Source organism: Myotis lucifugus, unplaced genomic scaffold, assembly GCF_000147115.1.
Source record: "Myotis lucifugus unplaced genomic scaffold, Myoluc2.0 scaffold_182, whole genome shotgun sequence".
In the NCBI taxonomy this organism is placed as follows: domain Eukaryota; kingdom Metazoa; phylum Chordata; class Mammalia; order Chiroptera; family Vespertilionidae; genus Myotis; species Myotis lucifugus.
The window spans coordinates 1,849,183-1,869,300 of record NW_005871230.1 but is presented as its reverse complement, the minus strand read 5'-3'; the positions used below and the strand labels follow the sequence as shown (position 1 = coordinate 1,869,300).

The following is a 20,118-nucleotide window of genomic DNA, read 5'->3' as shown; positions in this document are numbered from 1 at the left end:
CAACACCTTTTTAACTATTTATTAAATACTTTTAGCTACTCATGTCACTTTCCATATTAATATCGAGATGTGCATCTTTTTTGCTGTTGATTTATAAGAATGCTTTTTAATTAAAAATATGAACACTGTCATATATTACTATTATAGTCTAGACTTCTAGTTTAACTTAGATACTGTATAATAAACATATTCCAACTTTAAAAAAGACATAGAATTAGGTTTATAAGTCAGAATTGATTTGGAGATATATTTGTAGAAAGAGCTGAGTTTTAATTTAATAGCCAGACTGATGTGATTATGTAGGCCTGTTTTTTTATCCTATGTCAATTGTGTTTGATGAAATATTAGGATATGAAGAATTTTAACATTAGAATATGATAAAAAATGTGGATGAAATTATAGGTTAATTTCCTTGAAACTAAACTACCCCTTCCTAATCACAGTAAACTAATCTAAAAAATACAGGGATTGTTTAACAAGTACCATGACTTTGAATGCCTCTGTATATCTTGAACGTTGGTAGATTCAAAACCATAATGGTCTGTGCTTTTTTTGGTAAATTGGGTTTTGGGAAAATAACAATCTGAATCATTTCTCAAAGCAGCATGGTGGCTTTAGATTCTAGCAGCATATGATCACCACTCTTCTCCCACAAACAATATCAAAACATTTCCCCAAATCTCATATTTTGGAGTAAGTCTATACCTGCCTGACACCTAAAATTCTATTTAGAAGTTTCATTCACTAAATTGGAATAGAACAATAATAAAGGTGATATTTTCCTTTAAGATTCAACATGCATTGTAAAAAAACAACAACAAATATTTGTTTACCTTGCCAGATTAACATTTGCCTTCCCTTTTATTTAAATACTTAAGATGTAGTACAATTTTTGAGTTTTCTCTTTTTAATGTAAATTGTAGAGTCTTGTATTTAGAAATGGAATAAATCATCTACTTTAACTCACTATTTTACAGATTTGGAAACTGGGGCCTGGCACAATTTAGTTACTTGCTTAAAGTTATGCAGAATTAGTAAAAGGATTAAACAGATGTGCCTGAGTCTCTAATACTATAGCATTTTTGTTTGTTGATTGTTGCTTGCTGTGAATTAATCTGGACTATTTTGTTAATGAAGGTATATAGCTCTTTTATTTCAATGACATATTTCATTCCCTTACTCATAGAATTAACAGGTAAGCATTTCAGCAGTTGAGTCCGTTGTTATTTGGATGTTTCTGATGAGTAAATTGAGAGTAAGTTTTACTCAGTGTCAGGATTAGAGATGATAATAGCCCATATGGATTTCTTGCCTTTACTACATTCTTCACTCTGAGTTGTTTGTTTTTTTGGTGTATCTATATTTACATTGTTCCAAAGCCTGATATTTTTTTTTTAATTCATAGTTTCCCCTTGTGCCTTAGCACATGAATTGTTAGGAAAATATTTACAAAAAATATTTGTAAAGTGAAAGAAGGGAAAAATCTAACTATTTTTTTAAAATATATTTTTGTTTATTTCAGAGAGGAAGGGAGAGATAGAAACATCAATGATGAGAGAGAATCATTGATCAGCTGCCTCCTGCGCGCCCCCTAATGGGGATTGAGCCCTGACCAGGAATTGAACTGTGACTTCCTAGTTTATAGGTTGATGTTCAACCACTGAGGTACACCAGCTGGTTGGGAAAACCTAATTTTAAAATGGCCCATGAGGTTGCTTGAATTCTTATCACTTACAATAGGCTTAACCAAGCCAAACAGCATTGAATAATTGATAAATTTTGGGGCATGAGGTCTGTTATTGTTCATCTTGCTTATGGTTCCACATCAGTTACTGCTTCTGTAGCAGTTAATCTGAAAGGAAATAACAGCTAATACTAAACAACACACCATTAGTCTTATTTTTTTCTTTTCCAGAAAGAGCCATGATTTATCAGTGTTGTTTTTTTTTCCAGCATCTGTTTTACATTTTAAAACTTAAGGTGTCTGCTGGTACATGTTCACTTGATGTGCTCAGTGTCTAGAGATTTATATTTTATGATACTTAAATGTGGTATAGAAATTGCAATTGGGGTTCAAACTTTTGAATTGTTATTCGGCCTTGGAAAGGCTTTTATACTTAACTTTTTTCTCTAACTGTAGAACCGAAAATGTCCATTGAGTTTAGAAGATGCCAAGCAATATTTTTTTTTTAACAATGGCTAAAAAACTACCCCACTCAATACTTTTTTCAATCATAAATGTGTGAAGCTATAAATTTCAATATTTAAAAGTGGTAACTGGTCCCTAAAGCACCAAGCAAAAATTAACTTGAAAATAATATTATAGCTAGAAGACAAAGGCAATGACAGCCTTTTCTTTTTTTGTTTTTGAAAATGCACTGGACCATGATTATTTCTCTTGATATTGAATCTTAATTATAAATATAAGTTATGGTTAATTGTAAAGCCTGTATGGTATGCAGGAGTGTTTCACTTTTGGATCCATTTATTCTTTAAAAAGACAAAAATCTTATCTGTATTTTATTCTTCTCTCTAAAACCTATTTCAGTCAGTTTTATCTCTTTCCTGTCCCACCAGAACTGCTCTGTCAAGATCACTAATTACTCTCTAGCTAAATATCCATGGCTAGTTCTTCACTGGCTGCCCTTCTCCTCTCCTTTGCTGGTTCCTCCTTAGCTGCATGACTTCACAACATTGAAGTGCTCCACCTCTCCTTTGCTGGTTCTTCCTTAGCTGCATGACTTCACAACATTGAAGTGCTCCAGACCTTGCTGTTCTTTCTCTCTCTCTCTCTCTCCACACACACACACACACACACACACATTATTTCCTTGGCTATTTTATCCAGTCACTTTTCTAGCTGCCTTCTGGACTTCATTGACATGTCTGAAGAGAGAATACATATCCCAGTCTTCTCCCCAGAATTCCCATTTTCCATATCATCTGGCCAGAACTCCATTCTCTCAACTGCTATTTATTTTCTCATGCAGCTTCTCCTTCAGAAAATAATAGTGGGTCTACCTTCTGAACATACCCGGAATCATTCTTATATTTCCACCACCACCACTTTGGTCTTGGCACCAACATCCTTTCTCTAAATCATTGCAAAAGCCTCTGACTGATTTCCCTGCTTTTGCCCATGCACTTTGTCTATTTTCAGTTATAGTAGGCGGAGTGATTTAGGTCAGATTATATTGCTCCTTTGCTCAAAAGCTTTTCATTTGACCCAGAGTGCAAGTCCGAGTCCTTATGGTTGCCTTTCATTATCTTATTAACTGCACGGACTCTCCAATTTCTTCCTTAGTCACTTTAATTGAGCCACTGACTCTTTCCTGAGATATCACTATTGCTTGGTCCCTCATCCTATTCAGATCTTTCAAATGTCGTCTTTGTTTTATTTTTCTCCAAAATACTTATCATCTAATATACTGTACATTATTTAATGTCTGTTCACACAGATATATAAGCATAATGAAATCAAGATTGTTCTTTTTTGTTCTTATTCACTGCTATATTCCTATCATCTAGAAAAATGCCTGGCATAGAGTTGGAGCTCAATAAATTGGTTAATGAATAAATAAAAAGAAATGTAGTAAAACATGTTAAAAACAACAACAACAAACCAGTATTTAAAAACAGCAACAACAACAACAAAGCAGTATTTAAGAACAGGCCTAAATATTTGCCTTCATTATTGCAAGATCATTCCTATCAAACCACCAAACCACTTTCCCCTGCTGATTAGCTTTGTCAAATTAATTGACCCCTACTTGCCAAGTTATACTTTAGTTTTTGTGCAATAGTTACAATTATTATAGTTCAAAAACTCAGTTTATCAAACATAAATTAAGTTAGTACTAGGCTTTTAATGGCTGTGGTAGATATCAAAGAGAAGCTGGTGATTTATGAGCATTTTATACAAAAGAATGGCCCAATTAAAATGAAATCTCTGGTTCTTATTCTAGACTTGTGAATGCCTGGGACTCTGGAATTTGTATTTATTGCTTTTTGTAGGTTTTAATGCTGAGAAGGTGGTCATAGCTTTTTACATCTGTACAAACTCATCTTGAAATAGTTCCTATTCCCTATGCGTTTTGTTTAAAATTAGTTGGCCTAAAATAATCTCTGAATGATTAGTTCTCTTACAATATATGTAACCATTTCCAAATGGTGATTATTGGCATGTGTTTAGCAATTTCAGAGGCTCTGTATTTTTTAGCTTGAAGAATTTTTATTGATATCATCACTTACCTTCTTCGCATAGCCATGCCAAAGGGGGGAGGGAGGATAAAAAAGGGAAGAAAATTAGAAAAATAAGATTTAGAAGAAGGCTATAACACACAGGAATGATGGAAGACTTCTTTGGAAAATACAGTTCATTAAAAAGATTGTTTAAAATATTAGAAATGTTTTTCATCATTAAGCTTTCCAGCTAGCTTTATACCCTACCGAATAGTATTTTGTTCAGAAGCATACTCAGTAAGCCAGAAGGTTAACACTGCATCCAAGATTTTCCACTCTGATTTATATTCAGTGATCATAATGTGACAGGTTTTAATAATAATCTCAAATTTTTGTTTCATTTATTGATTTATTAAAATCTAGAAACTACATTCAGAGTATTCAGGTATTGAGTCTTGTTTGTTAAAAGACAACAGTTAAGCTTTGGAGGTTCCTCTTATTAGTTTCTAGTTTATTTTTAGTTCAAATCTTTATTACTTGAAAATTATTAGTCTTATATAAGAAGTTTAAACCTTTCAGATCTTAGCTCCACAAATGGTCAGTGACCTGGGAACCTTTCTGAGTCCCAGCTTTTTCATTTATAAGAAGATGGTTTTTTGTTTTGTTTGTTTTTAAGAAGTGGTTTTTGTTTTTTGTTTTTTTAATTTATTGATTTTTTGTTTTTTTTTTTTTACAAAAAGGAAGGGATAGAGAGTTAGAAACATCGATAAGAGAGAAACATCGATCAGCTGCCTCCTGCACACCCCCTACTGGGGATGTGCCAGAAGCCAAGGTACATGCCCTTGATCAGAATCGAACCTGGGGCCCTTCAAGTCCGCAGGCCGACGCTCTATCTATTTTTAATGGTATCTATGTCATATGTGTTTTGTGAGGTTTAACTTTTGAAACACTTAGCTACCTGCCTTTTTTTTTTTAAGTTCTTAGTTGTAACTTTTGGACCTTAATTTCCTCACCTATAAATTGATTATAATTAATCATTTTATATGCTTTATTGAGATAGTTAAATAAGTAAATACAGTAGGTCCTCAGGTTATGTCGGAGATCCGTTCCTATGGCGATTTTCGATCGCTCTGTAGGTCGGAACCCACCTACATAAGCACCTACATCACTCACATGGAGCACATACACAGCAGTAACGAAATGAAACAGTAAAAAAAAAATTAAAAGAAAGATAACAATTCCTGACCTTTACTTGTGGTAAATAAATAATAAAAAACATAAAGCACATATGTACATATGTCGAAATGACGGAACATTTTTTTTTTTATAAATACTGTATATGGGAGATGGCGACATAACCACAAAATGACGTACATCAAGTCTGTCGTAACTAGAGGACTGCCTGTAAATGTAAAACAGTGCAGTGACTGCCACATACATAGTAAGCATGATATGTGCTAAGTATTATTATGAATATTATTTTCTATACATTTCAAGAAGCTTAATTTTCTGCAGTACCACAGCTTTTTGTACTTGGAGCTTACATCTGCATTCAGCAAGAAGTTACTACACAATCTGTGCTCTTCATAAGAAGTGTTTACACAAATCTGGGACACTCTGCTTCTTAAATTAATTCTTCATCAGTTAGTGAGCATCTCTTGTGTGGGGACGAGGGGGATTCGGGGTTTGTACCCAGGCCTCCCTCAACAGTATTTCTGCCTCCGGCTTTTCAGAATTCTGGAATGCTCACTTCTCCACATGATTTGTGCACAAGCAAAATAAGATTTTGCTCTTAGACTAGGAATGGCTTAGAAACAAAAAAATAAAAATCTTATACTTTATATAGTCTTATTTTTTCCTATTCTGTTTATTAATAATAATTAATGTCCAATCTAGTGGTCTTAAAGAACTAAGAGAAATCCTCACTTTTATAGTCAGTCTTTCAATTTTAGTTGCATTGCATGTTCTTTTAATGTGAATACATCATTCAGTTAAATCTGTCATCTTTGAAAACCTGCATATCAGAGGACATTTTCGTATGTTCTTGCCAGTTTCGTGGCAGTTTATGAAGAGCTAATAAAAGAACAAAGCTACCATGGCCAACCAATTTGCTCAGTTTCGTTATTCCTACATAAGTATGAATAGAGAATAAACACTAGATAATAATAAGATGTAATAAAGTTATAAAATAAAATTAGTTCCAGTACTGTTTAAAGAGAATCTCTTTAAAGTAATTCCCAGAAATTTCAACTTGGGAGTTAGTTAAAAAAAAGATCTAGAAAGTTATATTTCTATGATTACTAAATTGTACTTCAGTAATATATTTTTATTACCTCCAGGAAAATCCTTTTTCATTTGAAGCTAATGCTTAAGAGATACGTTACTTTTCAAAAATTATTTCTTTTTTATTTTATTTATTTATTTATTTATTTTATTGCTTAAAGTATTACAAAGGGTATTACATATATGTCCTTTTTTCCCCCGCCCTTGACAATCCCCTGGCCTCCCCTACCCCCCAGTGTCTTATGTGCATTGGTTATGCTTATATGCATGCATACAAGTCCTTCGGTTGATCTCTTACCCCCCTCCCTCCTGCCCCCCAACCCTCCCTGGCCTTCCCACTGCAGTTTGACAATCAGTTTGAGGCAGCTCTGCCTCTGTATCTATTATTGTTCATAAGCTTATAATGGTCTTTATTATCCATGAATGAGTGAGATCATGTGGTATTTTTCCTTCATTGACTGGCTTATTTCACTTAGCATAATGCTCTCCAGTTCCATCCATGCCGTTGCAAATGGTAAGAGTTCCTTCTTTTTTACAGCAGCATAGTATTCCATCTATGGAAGACAGTATGGAGTTTCCTCAAAAAACTAAAAATGAAACTCCCATTTGACCCTGTGATCCCACTTCTAGGAATATATCCCAAGAAACCAGAAACACCAATCAGAAAGGATATATGCACCCATATGTTCATAGCAGCACAATTCACCATAGCTAAGATCTGGAAACAGCCTAAGTGCCCAAGAGTAGATGAATGGATTAAAAATTGTTTCTTGAACTGAGTCTTCATTCCAAATGTTATTGAATATCCTAGGTATTAAAATGCTGTTATATTAAACTTTGTTCTCTACTTCCTTATCATTGATTAAATGGAGAGTTGCTTGGTATATTGGTTTTCTTTAAGCCTACGCAGATATATTCTACAGTTTGACTTTTATTGATCATAAACTTTATAGTGTGAGTTATTATAAAGAGGGGATTGGGGCATTCCTATGTCAGAATGCTGTTTCTTTCCTAAAGCATAGTTTATTTTATTAGGAAGCAAGTGCTCTACTAGCAAAACAAAAGTTTTGGTGTCAAATCCTGACTTCACTTGTTCATTGTATGATTTATCCTCTCTGAGCCCCAGTTTCTCTGTATTTGAAATTGGAGTAAGTGTTGTTGTGTGAATTGCATGCAACAGCATATATTCCTGGTTTTTAGAAAATGCTAGTCCTTGTCTCTTTATTACCCCTTTCTGCTTCTTTCCATCTCACCAAATGGAATGGGCAGCAAGTGAAACCCAAGGTAGTTATATTTAGCTAGATAATCCCAACATGTAAGCCATGCTCCTAGTATTTATAAGAAATCTTTAATCACTATAGCAATAATCTAGACATTTATTTTGTATAATGAAACATATAGTAAAGCATATACTGCTTCTGCCACATGTAAAAATATAACATGAAATTATGCTCTCATTGCTTCACAGTTTTTAAGAGTATCTTATATTTTTAAATTTGTGGAATAAATATATTAAGGTATGTTACTTGCAAAATTTAAGAGTGAAAAATAAGATCTTCAATATTTGTAAGGAAATGACAAAATACATTTTACCAGTCAAGAATATAAATTGCTTACATCATAAAAATAAATGTTAACAATAAACGCTAAAATTCTGATCAGGTCTAAAGATCAGAAAGTAGTGCCAAGACAATACACTAGAAATGTCCATGGACAATTTATTAATATATTAGTTATATAATTTTATTTTTCCCCAACAGGAGAGCCTGACAAGGAGCTGAATCCTAAGAAGAAGATTTGGGAGCAGATCCAGCCTGATCTTTACACCAATGATAAGTGTGTGGCCACATACAAAGGAGCTCCCTTTGAGGTGAAAGGGAAGGGAGTGTGTAGGGCTCAAACTATGACCAACAGTGGAATAAAATAAAATTACATCAAAATACTTCCGTTACTGAAATGCATTGGAAAAAACTTTGATGCCAATAAAAAGAAATATATTTGTCACTTATGCCTAAAATATAATTGCCTCATTTTTGTGTTATTTTTCTTCTAGACTGGACTAGTCTGTTACCTAGTATATATTGTTTTCAATTGATTGGAGAAGCACTGTATTTTTACCTATGATTTTTGACCCTTTATAATGTAGGGAGGAAATGCCCTATGTTTTTTGGTGATTTATTTTTTAGCAGGGATATTGATGTGAGCAGATTTTTTCTTTATGCATTTTTAGATAACTTGAACTAGATAAGCATTTAGTATCTTATAGGCACATGGTATGTGAAATTTCAAGTCCTTGGATTTTTAGTATACTGTGTATCTGTGCTATAAATGTCCTCTCCTCTTAAAAAATGGCAAGTTAGAAGTTGTATAAGGTTTATCGACTAATCATATTACAATAATATTGAAAATGAACAAGTGTTGATTCTTGAGAGCCAAACATCATAAAAGCTAGGAGACATGGCATTTGAACATTATTGCTATTTCTTGCCAAACTAACCCAAACTTGTATATTTAAGGCAATTTTTTTAAAAAGACTGAAATTTCCAACTGTGTGTTGAACTTTTCTTTTCATTGAGCAAAGTAAGTGGTAATAAATTTTGACTATGAAGCATAAACACATTGCGAAGTGTTGCCAGTATAGTTTCCAATAATTGACCATAAGAGCAGCAGTCTATTTTTTTACTCTAGCTGACCTAAAGATTCCTTGGGTATCTAATAAAACATTATTTATAGCTCTTTATCTTTAGAAGAGCATTTAAGATTGATAAAGTTTGCTTTTTCATGAACCATCACTGTCCATATATTAAAGGAAATGTCAGCCAAAAACTTAATATACATTAACGTATCAATTGCCTATTTTCACTCGCCTTCTAGATATTCTAGGAACAATGAAAATTAACTTAAGAATCATTAGCTTCAAGTTCATCAGCCTTGAGATAATGACTGGTGATTTGGGCTTCCAAAAAAAGAAATGCATCTATGGAGGTAGGCATATAGATATTGTTTGAAAGAAAAGTCTGTTCTAGCACTGTGGTTATTTATGCCTCCAATAAGGAGAAGCAAAAACAAAAATTTTACAACAACCCTGCATGCCAGGTTATAAAAGTTCATTTATTTAAGTCCATGGAGTTCTGGTAGGCCAGGACACGTAATAGAATTTGATCTTTCTGAAAAACTGTTTATTAGCAGAGCATCATTAGCATATGTTGATAACTAAACACAAATGAGTTTTTAAAGTTATTTTGTACTCAAGATCTATTATTTTTGGAATAAAGAATGTGACAAAATATTTTTTGATTCTGTATTTTCTAACTTAATTATAACAAATTTATTTAAATAATTCTAATATAATTTATAACTAATTCTTCAAGTTACATGAAAGCATTACTCAATTAAGTTATCAATTTAGCTCCATTCAGTAGTTGTTTTTGAAAATTTTTTTTTTTTTGGTTTTAGAGAGAGGAAGGGAGAGGGAGAAAGAGATAGAAACATCAATGATGAGAGAGAATCATTGATTGGCTGCCTGCTGCCTAATGGTGATCAAGCCTGCAACCCAGGAACTGAACCATGAACCTCCTAGTTTATGGATCGATGCTCAACCATTGAGCGACACCGGCCGGGCTATTCAGTCTTTATTTTTAAAGAAAACTTATTTTGTTTTATTTGTATTGTTGGGATGAGAGAGCTCTTATGGAATCAACAACAAAAAAATGGTTGGTGAGCTCTTATTGCAGGGGTCCTCAAACTACGGCCCGCGGGCCACATGTGGCCCGCCGAAAACATTTATCCGGCCCGCCGGGTGTTTTTGCCGCCACTGTGTGCATAGGAATTTGTTCATAGTTTTTTTTTAAACTATAGTCCAGCCCTCCAACGGTCTGAGGGACAGTGAACTGGCCCCCTGTTTAAAAAGTTTGAGGACCCCTTATAGAATCAACAACAAAAATGGTTTTAACAGTAGGACATAGTGTTAGTCACAGGCTAAACAGTGCCTCTTGACATCTGTTTCTATGTTGCAAACTAAACCAGAATAAATCTGACCTTACCCCGATACTTTCTCATCCAGGTTGGCCCACTATCATACATGAATATTGGAAGTACTAACTTTTCTTATATTTACAAATTCCATGTATTTTATTTTATTATTTTGAGATGAGTCATTTTCAGGACATGTTGATTTTAATATAAACATTGGTAACATTTTTTCTGCCTTGTTTCTAAGCCCATCAAACAGATTGGTGTCACTTTTTTAAGATAATGTAAATTCCCATTTAGACTATTTACAAAATATTCAAAGTAATTTATGGAAGTTTAATTGGAAACATGTCATCAGAATAGAAGGTATGGCCCTAGCCAGTTTTGCTTACTGGATAGAGGGTTAGCCTGTGGACTGAAAGATCCCGGGTTCGATACCCATCAAGGGCACATGCTGAGGTTTTGGGCTCGATCCCCAGTAGGGGGCGTACAGGAGGCAGCCAATCAACGATTCTCTAAAATCAATAAAAGATATATTAAAAACAAAACAAAAAAAAGCTAGAAGGTATGGATAGGGCCTCGTAGAACAACATTAATGAGTTTAACTAGGTCCCAGTGTCTGAGCCTTAGCATTTCAGGCCCCAAAATCTGCATTTGTAGATGATGAGAAATCCATGGAGCCTAGTATTACTGGTTTTGAGGCCAGATTACCTGATTTTGATTCCTAGCTCTACAACTTAACTGCCTGTGTGACCTTGTGTAATTGTTCAGCCTCTATATACCTTACTTCCCTCATGTGTAACATGGGTATAAATAATAACATATTTACCTCGTAGAGTTGTGAAGATTGTGTAAGTTAGTATCCCTAGAGTACTTAAAACAATGCCAGTAATATAATAGATGCACATTATGTTGATATGAGTTTATGATAGTGATGTTCTTTTCCAGAAACAAGTGTTTTGGAAACATTTCCTGAGAAATTGAGTTCTTTTTAAAAATACATATATTTTATTGATTTTTTTTTTTTACAGAGAGGAAGGGAGAGGGATACAGAGTTAGAAACATTGATGAGAGAGAAACATCGATCAGCTGCCTCCTGCACACTCCCTACTGGGGATGTGCCCGCAACCAAGGTACATGCCCTTGACCGGAATCGAACCTGGGACCCTTCAGTCTACAGGCTGACGCTCTATCCACTGAGCCAAACCGGTTAGGGCGAGAAGTTGAGTTCTTGTGGAGATTACTTGGTGTACATAAATTAAACAGAGTGTCTTAAGGAATATTACATATAGGTTGTGACCCTGTCTTTCCCAGCAGACCTGATGGTTCCTGTACACCAGATGTAATATCTCTTCCTTGATAGAGATGTTCATTACTAAAACTTTCTCTGCACTCCCACCGAAATTCATTTTTTAGACCTTTAGATGCCATCCAGCCTTATTCATTGATATTCTTTCACTGGTTTAATATTGATAAAAGTCTAAAATAGATTTGTATTTTTTTTAGACTAGCAAGACAGTATTTTTAACTGTTGTGTTTAACACAAATAGAAGCGCTCATATTTTCAAGTTTTTGGTGGGTGAGGGAGCACCTCCCTATTGCTTATAATAGGGGCATTAAAGGAGTATAACTATACCTCCTCATTTTTCCAGGGAAATTATATATTGTACCTTTAAAAATGTAAAAATATCAAAAGTGAACAATATGAACTATGTACTTTAGCTACCTAAATTGTGACAAAAGTCCTGGTTCTAAGTGCTGTGCAATGGTGTGAAAACTAACTTTATTACCATGGTACAAAATAAAAACTAGTTACTTAACCTTAAGTAACTCAACTTGCTTTCTTGTGGAAGAAGCTTTGCCCTTCAAATTTTTAGTTAAGAAATAACTATGCCCTTTCCTCACAAAAGTTAGGGTGATATATTAATATCTGTCTAGTGTCACGAATTTTATTTTATAATTATTAAGATATTTAATGCTGCCCTAACTGGTTTGGCTCAGTAGATAGAGTGTCGGCCTGCAGACTGAAGGGTCCCAGGTTCAATTCCGGTCAAGGGCATGTACCTTGGTTGCGGGCACATCCCCAGTGGGGGGTGTGCAGGAGGCAGCTAATCGATATTTCTCTCTCATCAATGTTTCTAACTCTGTATCCCTCTCCCTTCCTCTCTGTAAAAAACTCAATAAAATATATTTTTTAAAAAGAAACTTAAAAACAGTAAATATTATTTATTAAAAAGATATTTAATGCTTTATAGCTAATAAAATACTTTCACAAGCCTTACCAATTTCTTAATTCCCTAGAGGTGTACCAGCCATTTCACCCCAAAGAATCAACAGAAAAGTTAAATAAATGCCTGTGCTAAGATAAAATTAGCTGACCCTAGATCTTCCAATTCTTGCTAATTCTGTGTTCTTCTCCATTACAATACACTTGGTTCCATGTCAGTTAGTCACATGGTTTCTTTTCTGTGAATGAAAAGTTAAACTTTTGTTTAAACTGTGGGGAAAGATAGTGATAAAAAGAAAACCTAAGCTCTAGTAGTTCATGTAAGGAGAGTATGGTAGCTTCTTCAGTGGAATATTTAAGGGATTCTCCAGGAAGTCATGAAATCATTAAACATTCTTGGAAGTCATTACAAAGAGAATTGATCAGGTTTTTGTTGTTGGGTTTTTTTTGTTTGTTTGTTTTTTGCTGCTGAAGTTCTTAGGAAGAATTACTTGGCAAAACCAGGCTGTTGCTGCTGGCAGCAGTTGCCTTTCTAAAGAGGCACATGCCTTGATTCTTTGAATTGTGTACTGTTGAGGGCATTGCTCCTGTAATGACAATTCATCCCAACCTATGAGGGAGGGCACTAAGTTATTTATAGATAATAGATAGATAGATAGATAGATAGATAGATAGATGATAGATAGGCAGATATTTTAACCAGGAACAACTCTTTACAGTTAATACCCTATTTGCAGTCCTACTTGGATAACAACCCTGAAATCTATCTATATATATATAAAACCCTAATATGCAAATAGACCGAACAGCTGAACAGCCGGTCGATATGACGTGGGCTGACCACCAGGGGGCACGCGCAGAACATGGTGGGCATTGGCAGCAGGCGGCAGAGTGCGGAACATGGTGGGTGTTGGCCGTGGTGGGATGGTGGAGCAGGTGAGGGGGGCACCAGACCAAGGTGGGGCACCGGTCTCTGTCATCGGGGCAAGCCTCTGGTGGTTACTGCAAATTCTTTGCTCCCATGCGCTGCAGTCCTGCCAGGCATTCACACCTGGTGCTGGCGCTGGCCCTGCTCGCACCCACTGCTGGTGCCTGGCGCCAGTCCCGATGGCTTGGCGCCATCAGCGTGTGGGAGCGGCAGATGAGGGCCCTGATCACCCCTGAGGACTTCTCCACTTCCCCCTGCTCCTGGGGGGATTGGGACAGCAGCCGCCACTCACATCTGCTGACGGCGCCAGTCCCGCTGGTGCCCACTGTTGGCGCCAGTCCCAATCACTCTGCGCCGTCAGCGGGTGCGAGTGGGGCCGGCGCAGTCAGTGCGTAGGAATGGCGGCAGCGGGAGCGGGGCTGCTGGCAGACAGGGGACTGGGGGCCGTGGCGGGAGGGGCCCGGTGGGGGAGTGGAGGATGGGCTGAGACCCGCCTGTGTGCCCACCACAGCCTCGCAGCCCACAGTTCCTTTCAAGGTGCACGAATTCGTTCACTAGGCCTCTAGTATATATATAAAAGCCTAAGTGACTGTTAGGACCAAATGACCAGAATGTCTGGTTGACCAGTCGCTATGAGCACACTGACCACCAGCGGGCAGAGGCTCAATGCAGGAGCTGCCCCCTGGTGGTCAGTATGCTCCCACAGCCAACCCCCTGCAGCCAGCTGGTGGCATCGGTGTCCAGCGTCCATTCCTTCTGTGCCCGGCCCACCAACTATCACCTCCTCTCCTGACCCCACTGGGGCCTTCGGGCCCTGAGCTGGGACTGGGAACCAGGGGTGGGTGGTGGTGGACGCAGCCCCTTTCCCAGGGGGGGCCAAGGGTTGGCTTCCTTTTTGCAGCTGGTGGCTAACCTCCCACACCCTGTCCCCCTGGCCAGCAGGCCCCAATTGGCCCTCCACTCGATTGACCCAGCCCTGATCGGCCCTGATCACCAGCCAGGCCTAGGGACTCCACGCTTGTACGAATTTATGTACCGGGCCTCTAGTTTGTAATAATAATGAAAAGAAGGATACAGTAGGTCCTTGGGTTACGTCGGAGATCCGTTCCTATGATGCGACTTAACGTGATTTTTGCTGTAAGTCGTAACCCACATACAGAAGCACCTCCGTCACACACATGGAGCACATACACAGCAGTAATGAAGTGAAAAAAAAATAAAAGATATCAATTCCTGACCTTTACTTGTGGTAAATAAATAATAAAAAACATAAAGCACATATGTACATACGTCAAAATGATGGAACTTTTTTTTTTTTTTATAAATAAACTAGAGGCCCGGTGCACAAAAATTAGTGCACTTGGGGGGAAAGGGGGATCCCTCAGCCCGGCCTGTGCCCTCTTGCAGTCTGGGACCCCTCAGGGGATGACCACAGGCCCGCTCCCCGGGGGATTGGGCCTAAGATGGCAATCAGACATCCATCTGGCAGCCCAGCATCCCTCGGGGGATGTCCACTTGCCAGCGGGGAGCAGACCTAAGCTGCAGTCAGACATCCTTAGCGCTGCTGAGGAGGCAGGAGAGGCTCCCACCACCACCGCTGTACTGGCAGCCATCAGCCTGGCTTGTGGCTGAGCAGAGCTCCTCCCATGTGAGAGCACCCTGACCACCAGAGGGCAGCTCCTGCATTGAGCGTCTGCCCCCTGATGGTCAGTGTGTGTCATAGTGACCAGTCATTCCCAGTCTTTCTGCTGTTAGGGTCAGTTTGCATATTACTCTTTTACTATATAGGATAGAGGCCTGGTGCACGGGTGGGGGCCGGCTGGTTTGCCCTGAAGGGTGTCCCAGATCAGGGTGGGGGTCTCGCTTGGGTGCCTGGGCAGCCTGGATGAGGGGATGATGGCTGTTTTCAGCTGGTCACACCCCCTTCAGGGTGGGGGTCCCCATTGGGGTGCCTGGCCAGTCTGGGTGAGGGGCTGAGGGCCGTTTTCAGGCTGGCAGGTGACTGAAGCTCCCAACCTCTCCTTTTTTTCTTTTTTTTTTTTATTCTGGGATTTATTTACCTTCTATGGCTGTCACTAGAACTGAGAGCCAGCTTTAGCTCTGAGGCTCGACTCCAGCTCTGAGACCTCGGCTGCTGAAAGCAGGTATCTGGGTTTGTTTAGCTTCTATAATTGCAACATTGTTTCTTAGAGTGCAGCTCAGAGGCCGGCAGCGGCAGGCGAGGAACCTTGGCTTCCTCCATCACTGGAGCAAGCAAGCCTCCTGTTCGCTTCAGCTGCCTGGCTGCCAGCCGCCATCTTGGTTGGCAGTTAATTTGCATATCACCCTGATTAGCCAATGGTAAGCATGTCGGGGGTATGGTTAATTACCATGTTTGTCTATTATTAGATAGGATAGGAGCTGGGGACATAACCATGAAATATGTACGTTGAGACCGATGTAACCCGAGGACTGTCTGTAGTTACTGATGGCTAGTATGCCTCTATACAAAACTGGATCTTCAAATACCAATCTGTTGGCATGGAAAAGAGTTAGTGACTTATACATTCTTGATTATTGCACTTTTTACAGTTACGGTTTTTCCTTCAGATAAATCTTAGCAAGATAATAGGAGTATAACTTCAAAAATTGGGAGAAAGGTCCTTAAACAATGAAATAATTGTTAGTTTGAAAGTTAAGCCATCTGCAATTTCAGAGTGTGAATTACTGTATATTGTATTTTTTTAACCCTTATGTATTCCCTTGTTTTTTCCCTTGTGCCATATTCCCACCCCTCTTCTAACACACACTATTCCCAATTCTCTGGATTTTGAGTAAAATATGTGTGTGTTATTTTATGTCTTTATTAACATCATTTCCTATCTGGCAGGCTAAAATGCTAACAGCAGCAGAAACAAGCCAGGGACTTAATACTTGCAAGAAAAAAGAAAAATCTTTTCTAATGAAGGGGCTACTTTTCTTACCTTTCCCACTGTTACATGATGCCTATGGAATTATTCAAATAGAAATTCCTAAATCTGCTCATTTCTACTGTGGCGTTTATGTGCTGACTGACCCTTCATATCAAGGCTGCTCTGACAAAGTTTTACATTTGCTTTTGTAAATTGCTTCATTAGAATATTATATATCCTAGTAGAGAAATGCTCTCTATATATGCATCCACTTAACTTTTCAGGTCTAAGATTACATATTTGGCTGATACTTGTTAATTTAAAACACCACTCAACTTTTCACACCTGGGGAATTTGGAAAGAATGGTGCATGAATCATCCAGAATCAACACCACAATTTGATTTCTCTTTGAAAATGATTAATGAAAAATGCAAACTAAAAGTCACTTGTGATAACTTTAGCTAAAGAGAGTGATTTTGATAGAAATAACTTTTTAAAAACCTTAATTTTTCATGTGAAAGGATAACTTTCTCTTAAAAAATTTTTTTTAAAAAGTAGGAAATAGCAATGCCAGTATTAACATTAAATAACAGCTATTTGTAAAATAACTTTGATATTTCTGAAAATCAATAGAACAGAAAAATCTAAGAAAATTCTCTGTTTAAATAAGGCAGAGTGTAGATAAACATAACTAAAAAAAAAAAAGAAAATCTGAAATTGCTAATTGAGGTAAGGATCAGACCTGGTAAGTATTAGGCGTGAGTTAATAATGCCCTAAGATGATATGTACTTAATGAGACTCTAACCCCAGCTGCACAAAAATATCATGTGCTGTCTTCTAGTTCTCTAAAATATTCAAAACACTTTCAAATATAAAATTTGTTTGTTTTTTGGTTTTTCATTGTTTTTATTTTCTTTTTATTAAATTTATTGGGTGACATTGGTTAATAAGATTATATCGGTTTCAAGTATACATTTCTATACTTGATACTTGATCTGGATATTGCATTGTGTGCTTACCACTCAAAGTCAAATATAAAATTTAGTAGAGATTTTTTTGTCTTCTAGTTAAGAACAGCATACAGATTGGACATCTGGAGGAAAGATTGCAAATTGTAGACTCTGAAGGCAGGATACCAAAGATGAACTTCCTGGACATTTATTTTTACCTAGAGCTGGTTCTGGTCACATGGGTCTTTTGTTGCAAGTTGTAATTATCTCCAATAGCAGTGAATTTATTAAATGGATACACTGTTGTTCAGAAAAAGCTGACAACAGCTTCAGGTGGAGCACAGCACAGATGTTCATGTCATTGCATCACTGTTCTTATGATTCAACTATTCCATTACCAACTAACAAATTATTTCCCTGCATCCATGATGCTGATTACTTTGAGGAGCTAGATTGCTGTTGCATAATGGTGCATCAAAGAGCATATCTGAAATTTAATAAGTTTTGTATACTCTACTAGAATTTTACTATACTTGAATTCAGAGGATATTAGGAAAATACATTAACCAAAAAAATAACAAAAGATGAGGGAGACGAAGAGAAAACTATTGAGGAATAGACTTTCTAGTTTTATATATTAAGGTAAAAGAGCTAATGATAAACTACCATGTAAATGGTAAAAGAGAGGACTTTTGAAACAGAAGGGGCAATCTGTAAGGGCAAGTCAAATAATTTAATTAAATATCTTAGTAAAATCTGGCAATATAGGGAAAGGAAAAGCATTCAAAAGACTTCTTCCCTAAGGAGACAGGGGAAGGAGAAAAATCGAGATGAAAGTGTTCTAAGGATCATATTTTCATAGTTAATGGATGATGCAGTGGGGAATGAAAGTTCTTGGTTAAAGAAATAGTAGTTACCTTGTTATCAAACAGTAGTAGAGAAGTATATTCTTGGTTCTGAATTCAGGAGCAAGGGAATAATCTTTAATGGGTATGAGAACTTCCAAATTATCAAGAAGAAAAATGAAAATAATAGAAACTTTATCAAGTCAAAACTAAGAAAAAGAGAAATGCAAGAACTATAGTAACATAAAATAAATAATAAACTAAAATGGAGAAATATCCTGTATGCTTGCAAGGGGGGATTTAATATCACAAAACATCATTTGTCATAAAAACAACCACAAAAACAGATTTTTTTTTGAAATTAGGAAAAAAGATCTGAAAATATAAATGAATGCCTCAGAGTAGCCAGAAAATATTTTCAAAAAATAAAAACAAGGGAAACTTGGTCTTTTAGATATCAAGCATTGATATACAATTATTTTAATTATTCTGATATTGACAGTACTATAAATAAAATTGATAATGGCAAATAATTAAGAATCAATAGATCCAGAAATAAAGGATTATATCTCCATGTGCCTATTTCAGACTACCTTTCATAAGTAGGAAAAGGATGGATTATTTAATAAGTAAAGCAAATGTAATTGATTACATATCTGAAGGGAAATGAAACTAAAATCCTACCTCATATCATGTACATAGAAATATATGACTAGATGAAAATTTACAAATTTAATTTGATACAAGTTACTATAAACGAAGTTAAAAGATAAGTAATAGAATTGAAAAAATGCATCATGAAGGACAGATAGAGGACTATTATCTATAATACTAGAGGCCCGGTGCACAAAAATTTGTGCACTTGGGCGGGGGGCTCCCTCAGCCCGGCCTGTGCCCTCTCACAGTCTGGGACCCCTCGGGGGATGACCACCTGCTGGCTTAGGCCCGCTCACCGGGGGATTGGGCCTAAGATGGCAATCAGACATCCCTCTGGCAGCCCGGGAGCCCTCGGGGGATGTCCACTTGCCAGCGGGGAGCAGGCCTAAGCTGCAGTCAGACATCCTTAGTGCTGCTGAGGAGGTGGGAGAGGCTCCTACCACCACCACTGTACTGGCAGCCATCAGCCTGGCTTGTGGCTGAGCAGAGCTCCCCTGTGGGAGCACACTGACCACCAGGGGGAAGCTCCTGCATTGAGCGTCTGCCCCCTAGTGGTCAGTGTGTGTCATAGTGACCAGTCATTCCCAGTCTTTCTGCTGTTAGGGTCAGTTTGCATATTACCCTTTTACTATATAGGATAGAGGCCTGGTGCACGGGTGGGGGCCTGCTGGTTTGCCCTAAAGGGTGTCCCGGATCAGGGTATGGGTCCCGCTGGGGTGCCTGGCCATCCTGGGTGAGGGGCTGATGGCTGTTTTCAGCTGGTCACACCCCCTTCAGGGTGGGGGTCCCCAATGGGGTGCCTGGCCAGCCTGGATGAGGGGCTGATGGCTGTTTGCAGGCTGGTCAAGCCCCCCCCCCCAGTGGGGACCCTCACCCCATGGAGGTTTGGCCAGCCTGGGTGAGGGGCTGATGGCTGTTTGCAGGCTGGTCAAGCCCCCTCACCCCCAGTGAGGACCCTCACCCCATGGAGGTTTGGCCAGCCTGGGTGAGGGGCTGATGGCTGTTTGCAGGCTGGCCACACCCTCTTTAGGGTGGGGGGTCCCCACTGGGTTGCCTGACCAGTCTGGGTGAGGGGCTGAGGGCTTTTTTCAGGCTGGCCAAGCCACTCAGTGATGGAAGCTCCCAGCCTCTCCTTTTTTTTTTAATTCTGGGATTTATTTACCTTCTATAATTGAAACTTT

At 37.9% G+C, this 20,118-nt stretch overlaps 1 protein-coding gene across 1 annotated transcript in view; it reads left to right on the top strand.

The window, feature by feature from the left end:
* Nucleotides 1-8,484, top strand: part of AIMP1 (aminoacyl tRNA synthetase complex interacting multifunctional protein 1) — a 29,907-nt gene extending 21,423 nt beyond the window's left edge. Inside the window, exon 7 of the mRNA XM_006096593.3 lies at nucleotides 8,226-8,484. Within this exon, the coding sequence (XP_006096655.1) occupies nucleotides 8,226-8,392 (167 nt within the window). The 3' untranslated portion in view covers nucleotides 8,393-8,484. The remainder of the gene's footprint in view (nucleotides 1-8,225) is intronic.
* The last annotated feature ends 11,634 nt before the right edge of the window (nucleotides 8,485-20,118 follow it).